General features: G+C 42.1%; 1 protein-coding gene across 9 annotated transcripts in view; it reads left to right on the forward strand.

Annotated features, from left to right (window-relative positions):
• Positions 1-15,879, forward strand: part of Abhd18 (abhydrolase domain containing 18) — a 49,680-nt gene extending 33,801 nt beyond the window's left edge. For 5 of the 9 annotated variants that reach the window (NM_001025039.2, XM_039102873.2, XM_039102874.2 and 2 more), the window contains 6 exons: positions 4,687-4,825; positions 7,363-7,452; positions 8,078-8,179; positions 11,135-11,513; positions 12,485-12,647; positions 12,950-13,886. In NM_001025039.2, coding sequence (NP_001020210.2) covers positions 4,687-4,825; positions 7,363-7,452; positions 8,078-8,179; positions 11,135-11,513; positions 12,485-12,647; positions 12,950-13,001 — 925 coding nt within the window. In that variant the 3' untranslated portion in view covers positions 13,002-13,886. Of the gene's footprint in view, positions 1-4,686; positions 4,826-7,362; positions 7,453-8,077; positions 8,180-11,134; positions 11,514-12,484; positions 12,648-12,949; positions 13,887-13,968 lie in introns of those variants that run through there. The other 4 variants (XR_010063640.1, XR_010063639.1, XR_010063638.1 and 1 more) reach the window with 4 other exon arrangements.
• Positions 15,880-25,088: the final 9,209 nt, after the last annotated feature.

Consider the following 25,088-nt stretch of genomic DNA (forward strand, 5'->3'; position numbering starts at 1 on the left):
AGGAACTCCTTTGTAGCCCGGGCTGGCCTCTTATTGACAGATCTGTCTGCCTCTGCCTCCTAAGTGCCTCCTAAAGGCCTGTGTGACCACAGACTTTCTTATTTTAAGATTTTTTTTTTTTTATTAACTTGAGTATTTCTTATTTACATTTCGAGTGTTATTCCCTTTCCCGGTTTCCGGGCAAACATCCCCCTAATTCCTCCCCCTCCCCTTCTTTATGGGTGTTCCCCTCCCTATCCTCCCCCCATTGCTGCCCTCCCCCCAACAATCTAGTTCACTGAGGGTTCAGTCTTAGCAGGACCCAGGGCTTCCCCTTCCACTGGTGCTCTTACTAGGATATTCATTGCTACCTATGAGGTCAGAGTCCACGGTCAGTCCATGTATAGTCTTTAGGTAGTGGCTTAGTCCCTGGAAGCTCTGGTTGCTTGGCATTGTTGTTCATAAGGGGTCTCGAGCCCCTTCGAGCTCTTCCAGTTCTTTCTCTTACATTTTAATGTCAAAGTGATAGATTTAGAAACCTTAGTTGATTCAGATTATATTTGTGAAATCATACCTGAACAAAAGATAAAACTTTGTCCTTTTAAAATATATATTTCTAAATCACTGTATACATGTTGGGACTAGAGTAGTTGGTATGTACATATGAAGGTAGGTACTTGTAGAATCTAGGAGAGCATTCGAGCCCCCGGGCTGGAATGACACATGCTTATGAGCTACCTGATGGGGATACAGGGAACCCAATCCAGGTCCTCAGCAGCAGCAGCTGTATAAGCCCTTAACCTCTGCTCACTTCTCCTGGCCCCAAACTTGGTTCTTCTTAAAGTACTTTTATTTTTTTTCCCTCAAAGTCTTGGAAGGAGTGTGATTGGAATATTGGTCAGAAGAACATTTGGGTTCAAATATGTGGGGTGATTTCTCCAAATGGGCAAAGAATTTGAAGATACTTGTCTCATCAAGAGGTGACTTTGGCTAAGAATTCAGTCAGCCTTTTTTTCCCCAGCCATCCCTCCCCTGTCTTTGCCCAGTGGCTCCATGAACAAAGTGGCTTTGGCTGCAGAGGTGGAGGTTACGAATGACCTGGGTAAAATGGATTTTGACTCACCCAGGCTGACCTGGCTGTAGCTGCACCAGCTCTCCCTACTGCAGAGACAGCACTGAGCCCCAATAGGGCACTAGTCTCCTGGGTGACCAGCCAGCTACCTGTTGGTAGATTGACTACATTGGTCTTTCCTTCACGGAAAGGGCAAAGTTTTGTCCTTATTTGAATACTGTAGGGATCAAACAAATGAGACTTATCATTTTAAGGATTGCCTTTTTTTTTTCAGACTCTTATTTTGATCATAAGGTGAAATTGAGTTCAAATTTCCAGCTGTAGGGGAGCTTTCCAGATAGGTAGCTAACTTCCTCCTTATTCTTCTTTTGTTCCCAAAAACATCATGACTATTCCTGACCATGAAAGAACAAATGAGTCTGATTGATAGAAAACTGTGACTGTAACCTGGCACAGATATTAGTTGAGTTATTAGGATGTTATTATTAGGGCGTTGAGCTTAAAAGCTATGTAACATTCTGGCTCTGGGGTTTGCAGTTCAGTTCTGACGGTCAGTAGGGGCTGAATACAAGACATTTTTGTCAGCTGAGGACACCATCAGCTCCTGCATCTGCGCTGCTATCCTTGCCAGTCAGTTTCTGCTGCCTAATCCAAAGATCTTGCTTTGTAGACTCTTGTGCCTGCTTGGGCTGATTTGAGTTGTGGACCCTAGCAATACTTAATTCTGGCTATAGATTTTCCTTTCCTGCACATAACTACCATCTGTCACTTAAACAATGCCTTATCCAGTCATAGTATTCCACACAGCATCGCATCTGACCAAGGAACTTGCTTCCTAGCATGACAGTGGGCCCATGATCATGGAGCCCATTCATCTTACTGTCCCCAAGCAGCTGACTTGACAGAACAGTGGAATGGCCTTTTGAAGACCATTATAGGAGGGTTGGGGCAGGTTGTCCAGAGAGAAGACTATGCTTTGAATCAGCACCCAGTGTTCCTTGTTTACGGTGAGGACTAGGTCAGGACAGACTTTGTGAAACTATGCGAAAGTTTAAGTCCACGATAAATACCTCAAGAATTTTCAGTCTGGAGCCAAACCCTGGATCAAATATAGATGCTATTTTTTCCTTATCCATAAATTGCTTAAAAACCAAAGAGTTTGCCAGGCAGTGGTGGCACACTCCTTTAATCCCATCACTCAGGAAGTAGAGGTAGGCAGATCTCTGTGGCTAGCCTGGTCTACAGAGCTAGTTCCAGAACAGCAAAAGCTACATAAAGAAACCTTGTCTCTGGGGAAAACAAAGAGGAAAGTTTATTTAGACTAACAAGAAGCAGTCTGAGTTAGTAAAAGGCTGAGATTGGAATGATAACTTGTCATTTACTAATTATATAACCTGGCCCTTTTAATTCCACTTACCTCCTGCATAGAACAGGGATAAAAACTTTCATCCTGTTGGGTGTGTGGAACATGCCTTTAATCCCAGAACTCAGGAAACAGAGGCAATGGATCTCTTGAGTTCAGTGGCAGCCAAGGTTACACAGAGAAACCTTGTGTCAAAAAAAAAAAAACAAAAAACAAACAAACAAATAAACGCCATTGTTTCTTATATTATGCACTTAAGAAATGTGCTGGTGCGGGTGGGACTGGAGTCTGTGTAGACCAGGCCTAGCATTTGATCCAGTCCTGAAAACCAGTAGTAATGAGGAGCCAGTTTGTGTGCTCTTTTCCCTCAGAGCATGCAACAGGAGTACCGATGGCTTGCAGTTTAAATCTTTTTTTTTCTTTTTTTTTTTTTTTTTTTTTTGTGGTTCTTTTTTTCGGAGCTGGGGACTGAACCCAGGGCCTTGCGCTTGCTAGGCAAGCGCTCTACCACTGAGCTAAATCCCCAACCCCGCAGTTTAAATCTTTAAATCAGTTTACTGCTCTTGCTTGCTTTGGTTGTGGACAGGGAGGTGGCAACTGAATGAGATTCCTCGCTCAGTTGTCCACACCGGCCTACTTGAACCTCCCACGATACGGGATTACAGCCATGTACCATCTTGTCCTGCTTCTCCCTCTCTTTTAAAAAGTCATCTTAAGTCTGTTTTCATCCAAAGTAAGTAAACAGAGATTACAGAAGAAATTCTTGGGCCAAGTCCACCTTAAATATCTCTTGTCTCAGAACTTCACACTGGTATATTCTGTAAAAAGAACTGAGGAGTAATAAGGAACAGAACTTGAGAAGTCATGATTTTCATGCAAGGCCAAAATAAATTGTGTAATGAGATATAGAAAACTAGCTTAAGAGCAGAAAGCAAAGAAAGTGGTGTCTTTTCCAGTGGAATGTGGTCAGCTTTGATGGAGGAGAACATACAGTTTGTTCTCGATAACATTATTGAAACAGGGTTTCACTGTGGAGCCCAGGCTGGCCTAAACCCTGCTCCTGCTTCAGCATTCCAATGAAATCTTGTCAAAATGTACAAATTCACTTAGTGATTATTTAGTTGGTGCCTCTCACATTAATTCTGTGATGAGATACCAGTATGGAATAAGACCCCCAGCCACCCACAGTTTAACGTCTACTGTCTACCAAGCCTCTAGTTGCAGAAAGCAGGCTTCTCTATGAGAACTCCCCTCATGCAGGGCATAGTGGCCCTCCTGTAATGCCAGCAGAACCTGTGAAGCAAAGGCTAGTGGGTCAGAAGTTCAGTCATCCTGAGCTATAATAGACCCTGTATCAAAGAATTAATAATAGAAAATTTCAGCTATGTTGGCTGGTTTTTATTAAAATTAATTTAGTCAGGTTTCATGTCCCATACCTGTAATCCCAGCACTAAGGCTAAGGCAGGTTGATCTAGAATTTGAGGTCAGTCTGGTATGCATGGCAAGGCCCAGTCTCAAAAATAAATAATCAATTAAAACATATTTTTGTAGTCAGGCATGCATGGTAGCACATATCTGAAAGTTCAGCACTTAGGAGGCAGAGGCAAGAAGGTCTCAGATTTCAGGGCTACATATGAGTTCACTGCTAGCCCAAGCTACATTCCTCTCAGGAGGAAAAATAAAATATAATTGTGGGCCAGTGAAAATGGCTAAACTGACAAAAATGACAATTGCTGCACAAGCTTGACAACCTAGGTTTAATTCATGGAAACCACATAAATGTGGAAAGAGAAAACTAATCCCACCACAGACTTGTCCTGTGACTCCTACACATATCGTGGCCTGAGTACATGTGCATGTGTACCAGCAGACACACACCAGTGCACAATAATTTCTTAGGTTTCTTTCGGGGGGGGGGGGGTTCCAGACAGGGTTTCTCTGTGTAACCCTGGCTGTCCTGGAACTCACTTGTAGACCAGGCTGACCTTAAACTCAGTGGTCCGCCTGCTTCTGCCTCCACCTCCCAAATGCTGGAATTAAAGGTATAGCCCAGCTTTATTAAAAATATAAAAGTTAGTCAGGCATGGTGGTTTATGCCTTTAATCCCAGCATTTGGGAGACAGAGGCAGGAGGTGCCTTCTTCTGATACGCAGCTGTACGTGCAGATAGAGCCCTCATAAATAAGATAAATAGATCTTTAAATAAGTAAATAAAATGTTAAAAATGTAAATGCATGAAATAAATCATTTTCTATCTTATTTTGTGAGGCTAGAAGATCCAGCTTAAAAAATGTGTCTGACCTATTTGTGATGGGAGGCGCTCTTATTCTTGAGTCTGCAGCTCTCCTGCACTGGCTGGAGAGGGAAGGTTATGGACCTCTTGGGATGACTGGGATATCCATGGGAGGACATGTGAGTCTTTGCAGCTTTTTTTCATTACCATCATATTTATAAATAGGAGTGATTTTAATTGTACTTGAAGCATGAATTTAACGTCAGTGAAAGTAGGAAGTAGAGACAGTTCCAGTAAGAAAGTAATGTTATTTTGTATAATTTATGTAGACAAGCTGATATTGTACAACTTCAGGTATAGCTCAGACTTTGGATTTCGTGTTTTATTAAAAGTTGATTACAGCTGGACAGTGGTGCTGAACACCTTTAATCCCCCATTTCCTCCCAGATGCCCACTAACTTCCTACCCACCCAATCCACACCATTTATTTTTCTTTGAAAACTGAGCAGAGTCAGCTGGTAGGCAGCAGTAGTAGCACAAACCTTTGGTAGCAGCAGTCTAGGAGGCAGAGGCAGGTGGATCTCTGAGTTCATAGCCAGCCTGCTCTACAGAGTGAGTTCCAGGACAGGACAGCCAAGGCTACACAGAGGAATCCCTGTCTCAAAAAACAAACAATAAATAAGTGAAACCAAACAAAAACATAAAAACAAGAAACACCCCCCCCCCAAAAAAAAACCCCCACAAAATTGGAAATCAAGGACCAATTGTCTTATGGCCAATAAGACAAAACAAAAACAAACAAAAATGCCCAAAGCTAAATGAGAAGAAAAGTCTACAAAGACGCCACTGAATTTGTTTTGTGTTGTGGCTTGGGACCTACCTGAGCTGTGGTTAATATGCTCAGTGAGACTCAGGTGGAGAAGACTTCTTTGTTTCCTTTTTAAGTGGGTACCAAGTGCAGACTGCAGTTGCTTAGGGGTGGGGACACCGCCCCCACCCTCCACCCACTCACCCCCTCAACCCCTCCCTATCTGGGCTGGCAGTCAATCTGGTTTGAACCTGTTCTTGCTTCCTGTGTCTGTGAGATCACGTTATCAATTCTATTGTGTCTAGAAGACACTGTTACCTTAGAGTCAGTCATCCACTACCTCTGGCTCTTAATCTTTCCACCCCTCTTTGCTTCTTCCTCTGCACAGGCTGGGAGTGCTGAGGAGAGGGCAGATGAAATATCCATGTAAGGCTGAGTGCTCCAAAGCACCCCGCCCCCGCCCCCACCCCCAACCCCAACCCCTTTCTCCTTCTCTGAGACAGGGTTGCTCTGTAGCCCTACCTATACTGAACTCTATTTGTAATCAGGCTGGCCTTGGACTCAGAGATCCATGCCCCTTCAACTCCCATTGTCCAGTTGTGGTTCTCTGTTTGCAGCCATTTCAAGAAGCCTCTCTGATGAGGGCTAAGCGAGCCACTGATCTGAGTCCAGCCTGGTTTCTTTTAAGGTTTTCTTCTCTGTTTTTACTTGAATGCTCTAAGTCTGGTCTTTGCTTTCTCCTGCTCAAAATGCATTAGCTTGTTTCACAGGCTCTAGCTATGTCGGGCACTCGTGTCTCTAGTGTATCACCTAGTCGAGGAGACAGCTTTCTTTACAGCTCCCCAATGAAACCCATTTTTGAGTCCTAAGTTCACTTGTAAATTGTGCTTGACTCTCAGTACATTTCCATGATATTTATTACACCCTAATTCCTTGCTGTGCTGTGTTCTTCGTGAAGCACTTAGTAAAGTTAGTACCCGCCACCGGGTCTGACTGATTATGTAACGTCTATTCGTCATTAGCATTATGCGTGTGTGATTTATGTACTTAAAAATGCATGTGAAGTTTGCTATAGATGACCATTTGAATTATAAAAACTTAAATCCAAAATGTTACTCAAAGCCAGGTGTCTTAGTCAGTTTCCTACACAAACATCATGAGAAAGAAGCCAGTTTATTCAGAAGCGTTTATTCAGCTTACACTTCCAAATTGCTGTTCATCACCAAAGGAAGTCAGGAGTGGAACTCAAGCAGGTCAGGAAGCAGGAGCTGATGCAGAGGCCAAGTTACTTACTGGCTTGCATGCTTTCTTATAGAACCCAAGACTACCAGCCCAGGGACGACACCACTCACAGTGGGCTGGGTCCTGCCCCCTTCATCACTAGTTGAGAAAATGCCTTTCAGTTGGGTCTCATGGAGGCATTTCCTCAACTGAGGCTCCTCTCTATTATAACTCCAGCTGTGTCAAGTTGACACGCAAAACCAGCCAGTACACAGGTGTGGCAAGTGCATGCTTGTAATTCCAGAACTTGGGAGACCGAGGAAGAAATAGTACATGTGTGAACACAGCAAGACAACCTCAAAACATTCAAAATAAAGCCTTTCTAGTTTCTTGCTTTCTAAAAGGAAATTTGTTGTTGAACCTATAATGTAGAGGCATTCTCTAAATGTTACAGCCCTTGTGTTCATGTCTTACCCACTCCCCACTATACAAAGTACTTCTTTTCTTTTGGTTCTTTTTTTTTTTTTTTTTTCCGGAGCTGGGGACCAAACCCAGGGCCTTGCGCTTCCTAGGCAAGCGCTCTACCACTGAGCTAAATCCCCAACCCCACAAAGTACTTTTCAGTATTTCCTATTTTTCACATTAAAGAACAGAAACTCTGTAAACTTGCTGTTTTCTAATGAACAGATGGCCTCCTTAGCAGTGTCCAACTGGCCCAAGCCCATGCCGTTGATTCCATGCCTGTCTTGGTCCACAGCGTCTGGGGTCTTCACCACGGTAATCGGATTGCAGTTGATACTTGATAACATGTACTTAAATATAGTTATATTAGGGGTCCCCAAAGTCACCCCTAGATTTAGTGACCACAAGAAGGAATAACAGAACACATATACTCTCGCTCTGTATTTTACACACACACATAGCCTAACTTTAGCAAAAGGATATGACAGAAAAAAAAATCATTAAAAGAAAAAGGTACATGAGACAAACCTGATGCAGGCCTCCAAGGGTCCTTGCTCAGCTGAATCTCATGGTTTATGCCTAATAAACCATGCAGTCACTTGTAGCAGATAGTGAAATGCTGCTCTTCACTGAGCCTGGCAGAGCTAAGAGTCTGCAGTCAGTGACGTAGATGCCCTGTCTCCACTGTGCCAGAAGTTAAACAAAGCACAGACCTGTAAAACAATATGACTGTGATGGTCCACTCTTAGCATTTAGGGCAAGTTCCCTATCAGTGTAAAAGCTGCTTATTGATCAAATCCCCAGTCTTCATTGAAGGATATAAATGGTCCTTTCAATATATGAATAATCTCAAGCCCAATTGCACAAACTCTTATACAGTAATTAATAATAATAATAATGTATGGAGCAAGCTATGTCATGTTTTTTTTCTTTATTTCAGGGTGTATTGAGTAAATCAATTAATTGGCGGGAGCTGGAAAAGCAGTATTATACACAGACAGTTTATGAAGAAGAAATTATTCATATGCTCGAATACTGTGGGGTAAGTTTTGGTTTGGTTTGGTTTGGTTTTTTTGAGACAGGTTCTAGAACAAAGTCTGTAGACCAAACTGATCTGAAACTCAAGAGATCTGCCTGCCTCTCCCTCGCAAATGCTGAGATTAAAGGTGTGGCCTACCATGCCCAGCTGCAGTATTATAGTTCATGGCAGTGAAGTAAAAGTTGATTCCATATTTAGTTATATAAAGAAAATAACAATTTTTAAAAAAATGAACGCACTTGAACTTTTCAAAATTCTCTTTATCTAAGTGTGGTGATGCATGGCTATGATCCAAGCACTTTGAAGGCTAAGACAGAAAGGTGGTTACACTGATTCATCATATTAGCTAGCAGAAGGACCACATGTTCGAGGCTGGTCTGGACTACATAACAAAAAAAATTTTTTCCTTGTTTTATTTATTTACTTATTTATGTGTTTGCTTTGTTTTTTTTTTTGTTTTTTTTTTTTAAGATTTATTCATTTATTATATATAGGTACACTGTAGCTGTCCTCAGATACACCAGAAGAGGGCATCGGATCTCTTTACAGATGGTTGTGAGCCACCATGTGGTTGCTGAGATTTGAACTCAGGACCTCTGGAAGAGCAGTCGGTGCTCATAACCGCTGAGCCATCTCTCCAGCTCTTGTTTTGGTTTTTCAAGACAGGGATCCTCTGTGTGGACTTGGCTATTCTGGAACTTGCTCCATTGGACCAGGCTAGCCTCAAACACAGAGATCTGCCTGCCTCTGCCTCTGAAATGCTGGCATCAAAGTGTGCACCACAGCCTCATAGTGAGACATTGCTTCTAAAAAAGGAAAAGAAAATCCAGTTGTATATTATTAGACACTGAAGCCTATTATATCTTGTAATCAACAAAGTCCTTTGGGTTTCGACACAGGGTTTCTCTGTAGCTTTGGCTGTCCCAGGGCTCACTCTACGTATAAGGCTGGCCTTGAACTCTAACAAAATCCTTTTAATTAGCCTCTTAAAGAACTGAGCTTTTGTATATACCAACATAAAGTATTAAGTAAAAAGTAAGCTGGACATGAGGGATATTCCTGTAATCTTAACCTGTGGAGATATAATCAAGAGGATTAGTAGTTCAAGGTCAGCAGCAGCTACACAGCAAGTGTAAGACCAGAAAGTCCCAGGTGTGGGCATTGTTACACTGGGGGGGCATCTTTGAACACAGGAGCAGGTGGGGGTTGTCTTAGGGTCCTCTAGAGGAATAGAACTTATGAAATGAATATATGTGTATGTATATACATGTATATATAACAAATCATACATATGATTTATTAGAGTGATTTAATAGAATATATATGTATACATGCATGCATGCATACATACATACATACATACATGTCTGTTACCTGGCTGTGTACCAACAGTCCACAGGCTGCATGTCTTAGCAGGTCATCAGTGTATGTTAGAATGCTGAGGAAGTACTGAAAACTTTTATTACTTAAAAAAAAAAAATCATAGTCTTTGGTTGTCTTTTTCTGTGTACCAGCTTAGTAGTACTTAGTCTACTGAGCTTGAACTCCAGGTGTCCTGTCAGTTCATTTTGGCAGGCATTTGGCCCTGTGTACTGGGTTTTTAGGTAAAAATGGTGCCTCTAACATGGTGTTAGCTGTGCTAAAGTTTGGGAGTCTGTTAAACTCAACTGATAGTAAAATTGGAATAGCTTTATTTTATCTCATTATTGATGACATTGACCATGTGATTATAAGCTTAAGACCTTGTTTTTATATTTCTCTCTCTCTCTCTCTCTCTCTCTCTCTCTCTCTCTCTCTCTCTCTCCCTCCCTCCCTCCCTCCCTCTCTCTCTCTCTCTCTCTCTCTCTCTCTCTCTCTCTCTCTCTCTCTCTCTCTCTCTCTGTGTGTGTGTGTGTGTGTGTAGTGTATCCATTGCCCATCTTGGATTTTGAAATTTTTGGCAGTAAAACCTGATGCAGGTAACTTTGTTAGTTTGTTTTTGCATCTTTGAGACAGCATTTTTCTGTGTAGTCATGGCTGTCCTGGAACTCTGTAGACCAGGCTGGACTCAGACTCAGAGATCTGCCTGCCTCTACCTCCTGAGTGCTGGGATCACTGCTTGGCAGCTCTGACTTCCTTAGGAAACATTCAACAGTAATGTGTCATTTATCTTCATTCTCTTCAAATTTTGTCATCTGGTTTTTCTTTGGCCCTGTAAGGACGATAGTAAATTTACCCACATGAAGTTTACCATTTAAAAATGCCACTTTAAGCATTTTGCTGGTCCAGTTCATTGATAGTGAGCACATTCACAGTTGTGAGCCATCACCAACATCCATCTCAAAATCTTTTCATCTTCCCAAAGTAAAACTCTACCTGTTGAACAATAAGTGCCACTTCCACTTTATGTATCCTCTTAACCACCACCAATTCCTTTCCATCTGTAAATGTGAATGTGGGAAACTTTTTATAATAAGCAGGATATACATTTTCCCTTTGTACATGGTTTACTCATATGACAGTGTCCAGTCATGTGCCTTAAAAGGGAAGGGACTTTAGAGCTAGAAGTGGTGGCCTGTGCCTGTAGTCTCAGCACCTGGGAAGCTTAAGCAGGAGGATCAAGAATGGGAGGGAGCCTATGTAGTTAGACCCTATGCAGAAAAAATGAGATCAGAAAAATACTTCTATTACTCTGTGTGTGTGGTGGCAGTGATGGTGGTGGCGATGGTAGTGGTTTTCTCTGACAAGTTCTCACTAGGTAGCCCAGGCTAGCCTAGAACAGCCTGTTCTCCTGCCTCAGTCTAAGTGCTATAATTATAGGTGTGTGTCACCACCCCTAGCTGTTCATTAATTTCTGAGACTAGGCCATTTGATGTATGCCATGCCATATTTTACTTACTGATACTTTTTACCTTTTCTGTATTTAGAATGTTTCATAAAGTTCTAATATTTATTAAATGTTTTTTCTTATCTATTCAGACAGATTCTTTCAAAATGGGACACGAGTTCATGAAACACTTCCCTAGCAATGAAGACAAGCTGACTAACCTGAATCTGGTTTCCAGAACTTTAAACTTAGATATGAGAGACCAAGTTGTGTCCCCAAAGCATGCTGAGTGCCATCATTCTGGTAAAGCATCTATCAGTGCTACTTCAAAAGGACAGCTGTTGCAAGATACAGCTAAGGTGGAACGCTTGAATCAAACACTCACAACTAACAAAAGTTGTTTTGCAAGTTACAACCCTCAGTCATTACACTTGCTCAGTAGAGAACAAAGAAGGAGCAACCTTCAAAAAGAATCTTTAATATTCATGAAAGGAGTCATGGATGAATGCACTCACGTAGCAAATTTCTCAGGTATGAATTGCCTAGGAAACTGGGAACATCTGGAGTGTGTAAATATTCGTTTCACATGTGGATGGGTATTTTGCCTACATACATGCCTGTACATCACATACATTCATGGTGCCATGGAGGCCAGAAGAAGGTGTCAGATCCCCTGAAACTGAAGTTACAAATGATTGTTAGCCACTATGTGTTAGCCTGGGAATCAAACACAGGTCCTCAGAAATAGCAGCCAGTGCTCTCAGCCATTTGAGCCATCGCTCCAGCAATCTTGTGTTTGCTTTTGTTCTTGTTTCTGTATGTATCTTTAGGAGACTCACTTTAGGGCTAGGGATATAGCTTGCACGATGTCTGGATTCAATCCCCAGCAGTGCATAGACTGGGAACAGCAGTAATGCCTGTAATCTTAGCATTAGCACACAGGAGGTAGAGGCTATCCTCCTTGGCTACAAAATGAATTTGAGGCCAGACTATATGAGATTTTCTTTAAAAAAAAAAATCATTTTATTAGATGAATATTGTGGTACCATTGTATATTGTGTGTGTGTGTGTGTGTGTGTGTGTGTGTGTGTGTGTGTGTGTGTGTGTATTTGTATGTACTCATACATGTGGAAACCAGAAGGCAACACAAGTGTCTTCTGCAGTGACTCCTCACCCCAGTGGAGCTTTGTAATTCCACTAGACTGGCTTGGCCAGTGTCTATACTTCCCCTGAGCTGAGCATATAAGTGAAGCCGTATGCTTAGCTTTTAACATGAGTTCTGGGGATGTAAATTCATGTGTCCATGCTTGTGTTGCAAGCACTTTACTCACTAAGCCATCATCCCAGGGTCAGAGGCAGGGTCTAAGTTGTTCAGATAGATCTTGAACTTGTAGCTTCCCAAATAGCTAGGATTACAGACTCAGATATGATGCATTTTCTTTGGGAATAGGTATTTATTCAAACATCAAACAATGTTTAATGCATCAAAATCCTGTGCTTAGTTCCAGTTGACCCGAGCCTCATTATAGTGGTGCAAGCCAAAGAGGATGCCTATATTCCGCGAACAGGAGTTCGGAGCTTACAAGAAATTTGGCCTGGCTGTGAAATCCGGTATCTAGAAGGGGGTCATATCAGTGCTTATCTCTTTAAACAGGGACTCTTCAGGTAAGATGATTTCTCTAGCCAGGGTTTTATTTGTTGCTTGATAGGGGGTATTTTTTGCCTTAAGAAATATATGGAGGCCAACAAGGAAGTAAGTGGACTAGAACATAAAACAAAAGTACATAATACTTTATTTCTTACATTGAGGTATTTTTTTCCTGTATTGTCCTCTAGAGAATGAAGGCTGTAGGATATCAGATGCACATTTTATCCCAAAGTTTTAACCAGAGATAATTTTAGAAATTTAATAGTTATCTGTCCTTGCCCATATTTGTCAATGACCAATTCTTTACATTTCATTTTAGACAAGCCATCTACGATGCCTTTGAACGTTTCCTTCATAAATATGCTAACTAATTGGATCGATGTATGGTATAACATCCTGTCTCCTGCTTTAAAAGAGTTCACCCTATGATGATGTGAAAAACAAGCAGACAGCACTACATACCTGATTGCTGCCAAGTGAGTCTGTATGGCCAGTGCTGCAGGCATTTACAACTGTAGGCACATTTCAGTAATGTGAAAGCAGTACTTGAATCATACAATCCTGAAGTATTTGTAACTCTTAAAAACCTCATATACCTTATATAACATCTGTTGTTACTATTTATAAGGACATTTTAATTGTGAATAATTTATTGATTCAGGATAAATAGAACTCTACTGGTTTTTAAGAGAATTGTTGAAACTAAGATTGTAACATCACACGTACTGTATACTGTTATATGGCAGTTTTGCTATTAACTTGATTTTAAAAATCCGTGTCTATCCTTTTTGTGTGTGTAGTGGATTTATAATCTGGTTTTCAACTTTAAGATATTAAACCAGTGTTACCTTTGAATTATGAGCATCCTGAGTGCTGAGCTGTACCCTGTGTGGTAGTGCACTTGTAATCCCAGCACTTGAGAAGTGGAGACCGGCGAGTCAGGAGTCCAGGCATTTTCTTTTTCAGAGCAAATTGAGGCCAGCCTGAGCCATGAGACCCTGTCTCAGAAAACATGCCTTGCATGGTAACTCATGTCTTTAATCCTAGAGGGCAGGAAGCAGAGACAAGCAGATCTCTTAGATGAGTGTCCAGGCTGGGACCGTGCTTGCCCAGCCACTAGACTCGGAGGCCAGTCCCCAGCACTGCCAACAAAAAGAAAACCTGGAGGTGTTTGAGAAGTGGGGGTTATACATGTTTCCTCTACTTAAGAGAGATTTATGTTGAAAATGGATATAATAAAAGAACTTTGCACTAGATGGGTTCTGTCAGACATTTCTTATATACTTGTTCTTCAGTTGCTTATAGACTGAGTTAACAGCTTTGACCTTTTAATTTCAGAATTTAAAAACTACATATGAAATTAAACCATTGTACAGAAAAACATGAGGTTTTTGCACACTGCTAACTTTTTAAATGGAAATTATATGGATAGATATTTGGTGCTAATGTTAACCTGCTCTGAGCTAAAGTGTTTAAAAGGTAAATGTGTTTACTTTGAAATCTGTATTGTCCTTACATTTAAATTAGGTCTTCCTGGTCTGGTGTGTGTATTATACATGTCTTCTGCAGCTTTTTAAAAAGATATTGTGGCACTCTGTCTCTGTCACTAAAATTTCTAACAGCTATTTAAACATCTTTACTATGAATTCATTGATGGCAGAGCAATAGCTTCTTGAACAATACTTTTTTTTGTTGTTGTTTAAGGTTTATTTGTTTATTTTATGAGTATGAGTACAGTGTCACTGTCTGCAGACACACCAGAAGCGGAACAACATATTCCATTACAGATGGTTGTGAACCACCATGCGGGTGCTGGGAATTAACTCAGAACCTCAGAAGAGCAGTCGTGCTCTTGATCGCCGAGGCATCTCTCCGGCCCCTTGGACACTACTTTCGAGTAACATTACAGTGCGGCTGTTAGAGCTACAGCATTTTTGTATTTTCAGACTTGAACTTTTACTTTTAGTAAAACCTTAAGAGTAAAATCTGGCCTTGGTGGTGGTGGTGGTGGTGGTGGTGGTGGTGGTGGTGGTGGTGGTGGTGGTGGTGGTGTACACCTTTAATCCCAGCAAAGGCAGACACTCTCTAAGTTGGAGGCCAGCCTGGTCTACAGAGTGAGTTCCAGGACAGCCAGGACTATACAGAGAAACCCTGTTTTCAAAACAAAACCACAAAACAAACAAACAAAAGATAAGAGAACTGGGTGTAGAGCCAGGAGTGATGGCACAGTCTCTTCCACCCCTACTCCTCACCTGCCTCCCAATCCCTCCCCACCTCCCTATCCCTACCCCCCTCCCTGTCTGGGAGGCAGAGTTCAGGGCCAGCCTGGTCTACAGAAGAGTTGTAGGACAACTAGGGCTACACTGGGTGTTACTGGCAGTACATGCCTGAAATTCCTGCACTTGGGAGACAGAGGATCAATCAACCACAAGGTTCAGGCCAGCACAGTCTACACAGTATATTCCAGGCCAACCAGGGCTACCTGTCACAAATAAGTTCATTTTCATCTTTTAAGTTTAGGCTCTTTCAAGACAACACTCACAAAACTACCTAAACTTATTAATTCAGAGAAGAAAATGACTTCACTCACATTTCTTCAAACCCACTCTGCAAAATAGTAACTTAAGTACTGTAAAGTCTCAAATGCTTGAGACAAATGGCTGAAATTGCTATCTACCTTATCAAATCGAACCTCTTCCCCCATCCCTCAGATCCTAACCTGGTTTCTAAACCCCGCCCCCTATATTGAACTCTCGAGCCCCCTACCCTGAACTTTGCCACCCCAGCACATGCGTGTGTATGCACACACACACACACACACACACACACACACACACACACACACACACACAAAGTTGTACACATTCTTTGAGAAACTAATATATTCTCAAAGAAGTCCTGCCTGCCATTTTCCTGCCACCTGGTGGATTAGGTCTATAAAATACTACAGATTAATTCAGAGCAGAGTTGCAGGGATCCAACCATAGGCTGGTTTGACCCAATTTTATGTATTGTACATAAGGTGGGCATTCTTATATGTAACTACTACTCTATATTTCTGACTCAGTCTTAAAGGCCCTGAAGATATAGTTCTGTAGTTAGATTTCATTCTTTACCAATGTTGTAATTAGATCACTTTATCAATGTATTTTTAATATGGTGCTTTCTCTATTATAATATTAACTATATAACAAATTTTAAAATATTTGCCAAAATTTTATTTCCTAATAAAATCTGTTTCAGAAATTATTTGGTTTATGTGTTTTCTTTGTAAAGAGGTATCATTCCAGCTACCAGAAGCATCTTTCATTTGATTCATGTATCCAAACTTGAAATAATTTTGTTTGCCCTTAGGTATTGTACCTATATGGTAAGGCAGAAATAAGTAAGGAAGGCTCTAACACAATATTCATATCTCTTCAGAGCCAGCTTTGCACCATGTGATCCCAGGAGAACAAGCATCTGACACATGGCTCTCAGTCTTTAACCCGGATGTGATTACACTAGACACTGTAAACACATTGCAAACAAAACCTCAAGGTGTCAGTTAACCAAGGATTCCCTTTTACTGGGAGGAGTGGGATCCTGAACAAAGGCTGCCAAGGAATGGTTTGGAAGGCAGATGTGGTTGCTCTGATCTGTAATCCCAACACTGGAAAGTTGAGGCAGGAGGACCTACAGTTCAAAGTCAGCTGGGCTGACTGCACACCTGTACCATTGGTGTGTGCGTGCCTTTATCCCAGAAGGCAGAGGCAGGCGGATCTCGGAGTTGTATGCCAGCCTGGTCTACAGAGTGAACTCGGGAGAGTTAGAACTACACAAACTGTCTCAAAAAATCAATAATAATTCTCTCTTGAGACAAGGTTCCACTATGTAGCCCTGTCTGATCTGAAACTCACTATGTAAACCAGGCTGGTCCTGAACTCATAGATCTACCCGCCAGTGCCTCTGTCTCTGCCTCTCTGCCTCTGCCTCCCGAGCTTTCAGACTAAAGGGCTGTGCACCCACCGTGCTGAACTGAGAGTCGGATTTTTTTCCCAAGGGAGATAATTCACTTAATTGGGGTTCAAAGTTTTGTTCCCTGTCATCAAAATCTTTTGCAAATATTCATGTGTCAAGGCTGTTCCACCAGGACATCTTGCATAGTTTTGCTCTGAGACTGTCTACACTGAGAGGTACTGCCTTATAATCTGATTATCATCCCTAGATAAATGATTTTGCTTTACTATGAAGCTCTGGCTGGCCTGGAGCTTGCTATCTAGATAGACCAGGCTGGCCTCTACTTACAGAGATGTCTTGCTTCTGCCTCCCAAAGGTCTGGAACAGATTGGCCCCTTTGGAACGTGTTTATATAATTCTACTTGATTGCTCTCCATACTTCCCCTTGTCACAATAACAAAGAGATGACAGTACTGCACACGGTTTCTATTGTGACCACTGAATTGTGCATTATACAGCAGCCATAGGAAACAGAAATGAGTACACATGGCTGTGTCCCAGCAGTGTTTTCCTTAAGGGGCTGAGAGCTGGAGAGATGCCTTCCAGAAAACCCAGGTTCAATTCTCAGCATCCATATGGAGTTCACAACTGTCTGTAACTAACTCCAGTTCCAAGGTATGTGGCATCCTCACACACACATATACGCAGAGAAAACACCAAAGTATGTAAAATAATAAGATTTTATAAAAGGAGGAACTGAAATTTGAACTTCATAGGATTTTTCATGTATTATAAGCTATCCCTCTTTTCATCTTTAGAGTGCTTTTCTAGCATGTTTAAGGCCTGTGTTCAGTACCTACCAATGGGGTAGGGGAAGTGTGGGGAAGAAGCTATTCTTAGTTTATGCTGTAGGGTGTGGACAGGATTTGGCCAAGGCCATATATGCCAGTGCGGAAGTCAGGTATCCCATGTAGCCCTGACTTGTTTCCTGTCAAACATCTTTACACTATTGTGTATCATCTCCTTGGGATGGAAGCAGCTATCAAGTAATACAGCTACTCCCACTCAAGGGCCATTCAATAATAAAAACAGTTGGTCTAGAGTTACAGTTCAGTGGTAGAGTGGTAGCATTTGTGAGGCTCTGAGTTTGATCCCACCATTACAAAATAATAAATAAATTAATACAATAAAGGCAAAAATAGTTACATCAGAAAAAAAAGCCATAAGCCATAAGCCTTTCCTTCATTTTCCCATTTGTAGGTCACCGAGTTGTAGGTCCTAATGTTACCACATTTCATTGCATACCAAAAATTACATTCAAGGGCTAGAAAGGTGGCTCAATGGGTTAGAATGCTTTCCGTGCAAGCAAAGGATCCAGGTTTCTATGCCAACAACCATGTTAAAAGCTGAGTGTGGCTGTACACATACCTGTAATTCTAGCTCTAGATGGGGAAGGGACAGGAATTCTTTAGAGCTTGCTGGCCACCAGGCAAGTTCTTCAGTGGGAAACTCAGGAATAATGCAGAGTGTGATAAAGACTTGACATCCTCTTTTGGCCTTTGCACTCACACACGCACACACACACACACAAATGAAAAGGCTTTTTGTTCATAAAAAATGAACTTTCTGAGAATGAAACCAGAAGAAAATATAGTCTATTCATATTTTCATTAAAAAATGAAACCTAAGAATAAGCCTAATTAAAGAAGTAAAAGGTATCTACAAGCTACAGATTCAGCATAATTCCTATCAAAATTCCAATGATATGAACAGAATTAGAAAAAAAATCCTAAAATTCATATGGGCTCACAAAACACTTTGCCCCCCCCCCCAATGGCTAAAGTAATTGTAGGCAAAAAATAAAAGCAATGCTGTAAGACCTCATAATTTGATTTCATGGTATACTACGGAGACAGTAGCAAGAACAGCAAAGTATTTCACAAGAACCCACATAGGCCAATAGAATAGAAGACCCAGAAAGCTGCGGCTACCTAACGTGTGGTGAAAGTGTCACAAACGAGCATGGAAGGGCCATCAAAATGGCTCAGCAGATGACCATGCCTGCCATGGCTGGCCTGACTACCTAGGTTTAATCTCTGGAATCATGTAAGGGTAGATGGAGAGCGCTAACTCCTCAAGTTGTCCATGGAGACATACGTGTGCTATGGAACACCCACAGACATACGTTTCTCACACACACAATGATAAAATAATTTAAATGTAAAAATGGATTCAACTCTAGAGTTTATGCATACATACCCCCTCTTTTTCTTTAAAGATTTATTTCATGTATGTGGGTACACTGTTGCTGTCACACCAGAAAAGGGCATCGGGTACCCATCTTTACAGATGGTTGTGAGCCACGTGTGGTTGCTGGGGATCGAACTCAGGACCTCTGGAAGAGCAGCCAGTGCTCTTAACCCCTGATCCATCTCTCCAGCCTGATACCCCTTCTGTATAGTAAGCTAGATTAGGCCATCAGAGTGTGAAATGGTGGGTGAGTGTAGTTGTGCCTGCACATAATGCCAACACTGACAGATGAGACAGGAGGTTCACCAATTTGAAACCAGCCTGGGATATACAAGAAGAACCTGTCTTAAAGCAATAATACTCATTCCTTTAGGCTGGAGACATGGTTCAGAAGATAAGAGCACTTCTCTCTCTCTTTTTTTAAGATTTATTTTTTTATGTATATGAATACACTGTAGCTGTCTTCAGACACACCAGAAGAGGGCATGAGGTCCTCTTATGGTTGTGAGCCACCATGTGGTTGCTTGGAATTAAACTCAGGACCTCTGGAAGATCAGTCAATGCTCTTAACCATTGAGCTATCTTTCCAGCCCACACTTGTTCTTATAGAAGACCCAAGTTCAATTTCCAGCACCCACATGGTGGCTCACAACCATTCATTATTCCTGGTCCAGGGAATCTGATGCCCTCTGTGGGAACATAGTGCACATACACACATATACACATACATACATGAACTTTAAAAATTGGGTTCTTCAGAACAGGAAAAGAGCAAAGTGTCTACTTTTTTGTTTTTTATTTTATTTTATTTTAATATTGTTAAAGGATTAAATATTACCACTATTTGTGTTATTGAAAGTTTTGTTGATTTAGATCTTTTTTCATGTATATAGGTATTTTGCTTGCATGTATATATGTGCACATTTGTGCCTGGTGTCCAAAGAGGTCAGAAGTGGCATTAGATAGATCCCTTGAAGCTGGAGTTACAGATAGGTATAAACCACTGTGTGTGTGCTGGAAAGTAAACCCAGGTCCTTTGAAAGAGCAACAAGTGTTCTTAACTGATGAGCTATCTCTCCAGCCCTATAAATTGTTATTTTTAAAATTTTATTTTATGTGTGTTCCTGTATGTATCTATGTGCATCTAAGTGAAGGTGCCAGTGGAGGTCAGAACAGGGCATCCAGGTAGTTGTGAGCTATCTGCTAAAGATGCGGGGAAACCAAGTTCTGCAAAAACGGTGAGAGAAGTGAGCACTCTGAACAGCCTAGCCTTCTTTCCGGCACCCAAAATTGTTTTATAAGAAAAAAAACTTGGAATATGTTGTCTTAGTTAGGGTTTTACTGCTGTGAACAGACACCACGACCAAGGCAACTCTTATAAGGATAATATTCAATTGGAGCTGACTTATAGGTTCAGAGGTTCAGTCCATTATCATCAAGGCGGGAGCATGGCAGCATCTGGGCAGGCATGGTGCAGGAGTTGAGAGGTCTACATCTTCATCTGTAGGGTGCTAGGAAAAGGTTGGCTTCCAGGCAGCTAGGACGAGAGTCTTAAAGCCCACACTCACAATGGCATACCTACTCCACCAGGGCCACACCTCCTAATAGTGCCACTCTGTGGGTCAAGCATATACAAACCATCACAGATGTGGAGGCGGGAGAACCAGTAGTTCAAAGACGTCTAGGGTTACATGAAACCCTGTCTCAAAAAGCTTGACAGAGGGAAAGAAAGACACCAAACAGTATGGAAAGATAGAGAGACAGCCATAATTCTAGTTCGGCTGTTACAAACTGGAAGTTCTTAGCCCAGACACATAAGCTTTTGGGATACTAACCTATTTCAGTAAAACTGCTCTACTGAAAGCTACCTAAGCTTGGACAGTTGTTTTGTACCTTATATTCTCAAGTAGAAACAAGAAAATTTCAAGTTTAAGGTCAGCTTTAGCTAAGCAGTAACACTGTCTTTGTGGTTTTGAAACAGTTTCTCTGTGTAGTCCTGGCTGTTCTGGAACTCATTCTGTAGACCAGGCTGACCTCCAACACAGAGACCTGCCTGTCTTTGCCTCCCCAGTGCTGGGATTAAAGGTATGTGTGATGTATGCACCACTATCACGCTGACTTAAGGTTTCACTCTTTTTTTTTTTTTTTTTTTTTTTTTGGTTCTTTTTTTCGGAGCTGGGGACCGAACCCAGGGCCTTGCACTTCCTAGGCTAGCGCTCTACCACTGAGCTAAATCCCCAACCCCAAGTTTTCACTCTTAAGGAGCATCTTCTATTTGAGGTCAAAAGTTAAAGTTCATGCTAAGTTAGGTAGCTCAGACCCAAAAGAACACGCATGGTATGTACTCACTAATAAGTGGATGTTAGCTAAAAAAGTACAGAATACCCAAGATACAATCCACAGAACTTAAGAAAGTTAACAAAGCAAAGGGCCCAAGTAAGGATGCTTCAATCCCTCGAGGGAGAAGAAAGCAATCCCTGGGGGAATGGGGGAGGTGGGCAGAGGGAGGGAGGCACCTAGGTGGGAGAGGGGACAAGGAGGGGAAAAGAACATGATGAGGTTAGGGGGTAGGCAGGAGCAAAGCCCTGAGAGCCAGCAGAAAGAATGGAAACAGGCAACCCCCAGAGGTAGGAGGTGGGGGGACCCTCTAGGATGTATCAGAGACCTGGGAGGGGAGAGATGCTCAAGACTCAAAGGGAGGGACCTTAGAGAAATGCCCTACAGTGGGGAGAGGGAACTCTAGTCCACCTCCAGTAGAAAGACAGGACATCAAGTGGAGGGATGGGGTTGCCATACCACAGTCAAAAACTCTGGCCCAAAATTGTTCCTGTCTAAGAGAACTGCAGGGACAAGAATGGAGATGAGACTGAGGGAAAGGAGGTCCAGTGACAGACGCAAATTAGGATCCGGCTCAAGGGGAGGCTCTGAGACCTGACAGACACTATTACTGATGCTATGGTGTGCTTACAGACAGGAGCCTAGCATGGTTGCCTTCTGAGAGACCCAGCAAGCAGCTGAGAGTTGGATGCAGATGCTTACACCCAACCAATGGACAGAAGCCCAGGACCACTGGGTTGGTTGAATTAGGGAAAAGCTGGAGGAGGAAGCCTAGCAGTCTCAACTGGCCTGGGCCCCCGAGATCTTTCAGACACTGGGCCACCAACCAGAAAGCATACACCAGCTGATATGAGACCCCCAACACATATACATCAGACATATGTAACAGAGCACTGCCTGGTCTGGCCTCAGTGAGAGAAGATGCACCTAACCCTCAGGCGACTTGAGGCCCCAAGGAGTAGGGAGGTCTGGTGGGGTGGGTGTGAGTTGGGGACATCCTCTTGGAGATGAGGGAGGAGGAATGGGATGAGGAACAGTCAGAGAGCGGACTGGGAGGAGGATAACGACTGGACTGTAAAAATTATAAATAAATAAAATGTTCAAGTCTGAATATACAAAATTTCTGTAGCTCTAACAGTTATACTGTGATGTGCTACTTAAAAGTAGAGTCCAAGAAGCTACTTTGCTACCAGTGACTAAATAGGAAAAATAATTAAAAGTAAAGAGATGTGGGTAATTCTTACTTAGGAAGGGGCTAAGGGACAGTGATCTGGGCAACCAGTTTTATGTGTTTGCAGTTTTTACACACAGTAATAAACAGTTTATTCTTAAAGTGTTTATTTTTAAAATGCGTTTTGAATTTTTAGATTCATTGCTCTTGATTTTATGTGTATGGGTGTTTTATGTGCATAGATGTATGTGTACCATATGTGTGCCTGGCACCCATGAAGGTCAGAAGAGGGTGTTGGATTCCCTGGAACTCAAACACACATGTTTGTGTACCACTGTATGGTGCTCTGTGAGAGCAACAAGTGTTCCCAAATGCTAAGCCAACTCTTTAGCTCTTGTTTTGTTTTCCATTTGTTTTGTTCTATTTTGTTTTTTGAAACGGTCTCCTGTTGTCCAGACAGGACCCACCGTATAACCCAGGTTGACTGGAGCACACACTTCCCTTATCTCAGCCTCTGAGTGCTGGACTGCCAACCGTAAAGGTACTTTTTCTTCCAGTGATTTCCTTGGACAGAAAGCCTAACAGATGTGCATCAGTGGGCTGGCGAGACGGCTCAGTGGTTAAGAGTACTACTGACTGTTCTCCAGAGGTCCTGAGTTCAAATCCCAGCATCCAAACGGTGGCTCACAGCCATCTGCAATGAGATCTGATGCCCTTTTCTGGTGTGTCTGAAGACAGCTATAGTGTACTCATATATAACAAATAAATCTTTTAAAAAAAGAGAGAGAGAGATGCATCAGCGCTGACCCTGGCTCATAGGTTAGAGAGACTAGGAAACAGTACTGAACCCTATTGTAAGAGACAAGGCTGAAGGGCTACAGTTCTACAATTGGAAGCAAGGATGATTCACCATCTTGTTTGTTATGTATTTGTTTTTTAAAGGATCACTTACCTTAAAAGTGGCTGTTTTGCAGAAAGTTAAATTAGATAGAAGTTGCACAAATTCTATCTAATGCCGTCATTGAAATGTCTCTAGCACCCGGGAAAGCTCTCTGAACCTTGGTTTGGTAACTTGGCAATAGTGGAGGACCCTTCACGTTCTCATGGAATAAATGTGTCCTGAAAGAGCAGGGGAGTGGAAAGCGAGCAGACTGTAAACGGGACTTTTCCTCCAGACTGATTTGAACAAGTCAGCCATCAAGGTTCTCGAAGAATGAGAAAGGACCATTCTCAAGAAACAACCTTATGTTCTCTAGATTTTAATTCCCATTACATTAAGGGGTAATCTCACGTGATTTAATATGCCTGCTATATTTTACAGTTAACTCTTATGGTCCTCACAGTATGAAATGGGCCTTAGCAGAGACAGAGGAGCCATTAACAGGAAGTGGCACATTATGGAAGGTGACGGCAGTGTGGAGGAAGCAGTAAAGAGATCCAGTAACTGATAGGATTAGCTGCTGGCAGCTTCTTGTCAATGAAGGAACTGTTAATCCCACCAGTGAAAATAAAACCATGGTACAATTTTAAGCCAAATTTGAAGCAAGCTTTAATTAAGTACTGGCCAGGATGATGGACTCTGATCAGATCCATTCCTTGGTTCCCAGAAAATGACAAGTCACATTTTGCAGACTTAAAAAGGAAACCCATAAGGCCACCGTATTTCCCATCCGGTCAATAGGAGGCAGACACACATCTTGATGTATTTTATACCTATACGTGATCATCAAGCATATCCGGGAGAGTTAGGGTCACACAAACTTGTTTAGGGGTGTTGAAATACATGGCTTGTTATCTCCCATAAACAATCGCTTCTAGCATTTCAGGAATTATCTGTCCCTGGGCCAAGGATTTGCAGGTTAAGAGGTATTTTGTTTCATGGATCTTGTGATGGTTTGTATATGCTCAGTCCAGGGAGTATTAGGAGTGGCACTGTTGGAGTAGATGTGTCGGTGTGGGTGTGGGGAATAAGACCCTCATTCTAGCTGCCTGGAAGCCAGTCTCCCAATAGCTGCCATCAGATGGAGATGAAGAACTCTCAGCTCCTCCTACACCATGCCTGCCTGGATGCTGCCATGTTTCTGCCTTGAGGATAATGGACTGAACCTCTGAACCTGTAAGCCAGCCCCAATTAAATGTTGTCCTTGTAAGATTTGCATTGCTTATGGTGTCTGTTCACAGCAGTAAAACTATAACTAAGACAGATCTCAGGCATAGTAATTAAAACTTACAACATAACTTTGGCTCTCACAGAACTAGTATAGAAGGTGAGAGAGGAAAAGGGATGGAAACCATGTCTCTTGTGAGGACCAGAAGATGGTGGCCATCCAACAAGGATTTTAACTGAATGCGGTGACACAGGTCTACAGCACTTGGGAACTACAGGTCAGATGATTAGGAGTTCATAGTTTTCTCTGGGATATTTAAAGAATTCAATGCCAGTCTGGGTAACACGAGACTGTCTCAAAGAAGGGAGGCTGTTGCCTAGAGGATGCTTCCTCTCCTTTGCCTTCATTGTCGAGTTTTGAACCAAATAACTTGTTCTTTTAGGCTGGGACGAATAACCCGTATTCAAGGAGAAATAATTCACAGATTGGCTAGTAACTCATTTATTCTGACTAGAAAACTTGGGCACAAATGACAAAGTACAAACATGGGTTTTCTCTTCCAGCCCTGCTTTAGACACAGAGATCTTCCTGTTTGTCCATGCTGGCCTCATAATCCTGAGTTTAAGTGATCCTCCCACACCTCTGAGTAGCTG

This window comes from Rattus norvegicus, chromosome 2 (assembly GCF_036323735.1).
Source record: "Rattus norvegicus strain BN/NHsdMcwi chromosome 2, GRCr8, whole genome shotgun sequence".
Lineage (NCBI taxonomy): Eukaryota > Metazoa > Chordata > Mammalia > Rodentia > Muridae > Rattus > Rattus norvegicus.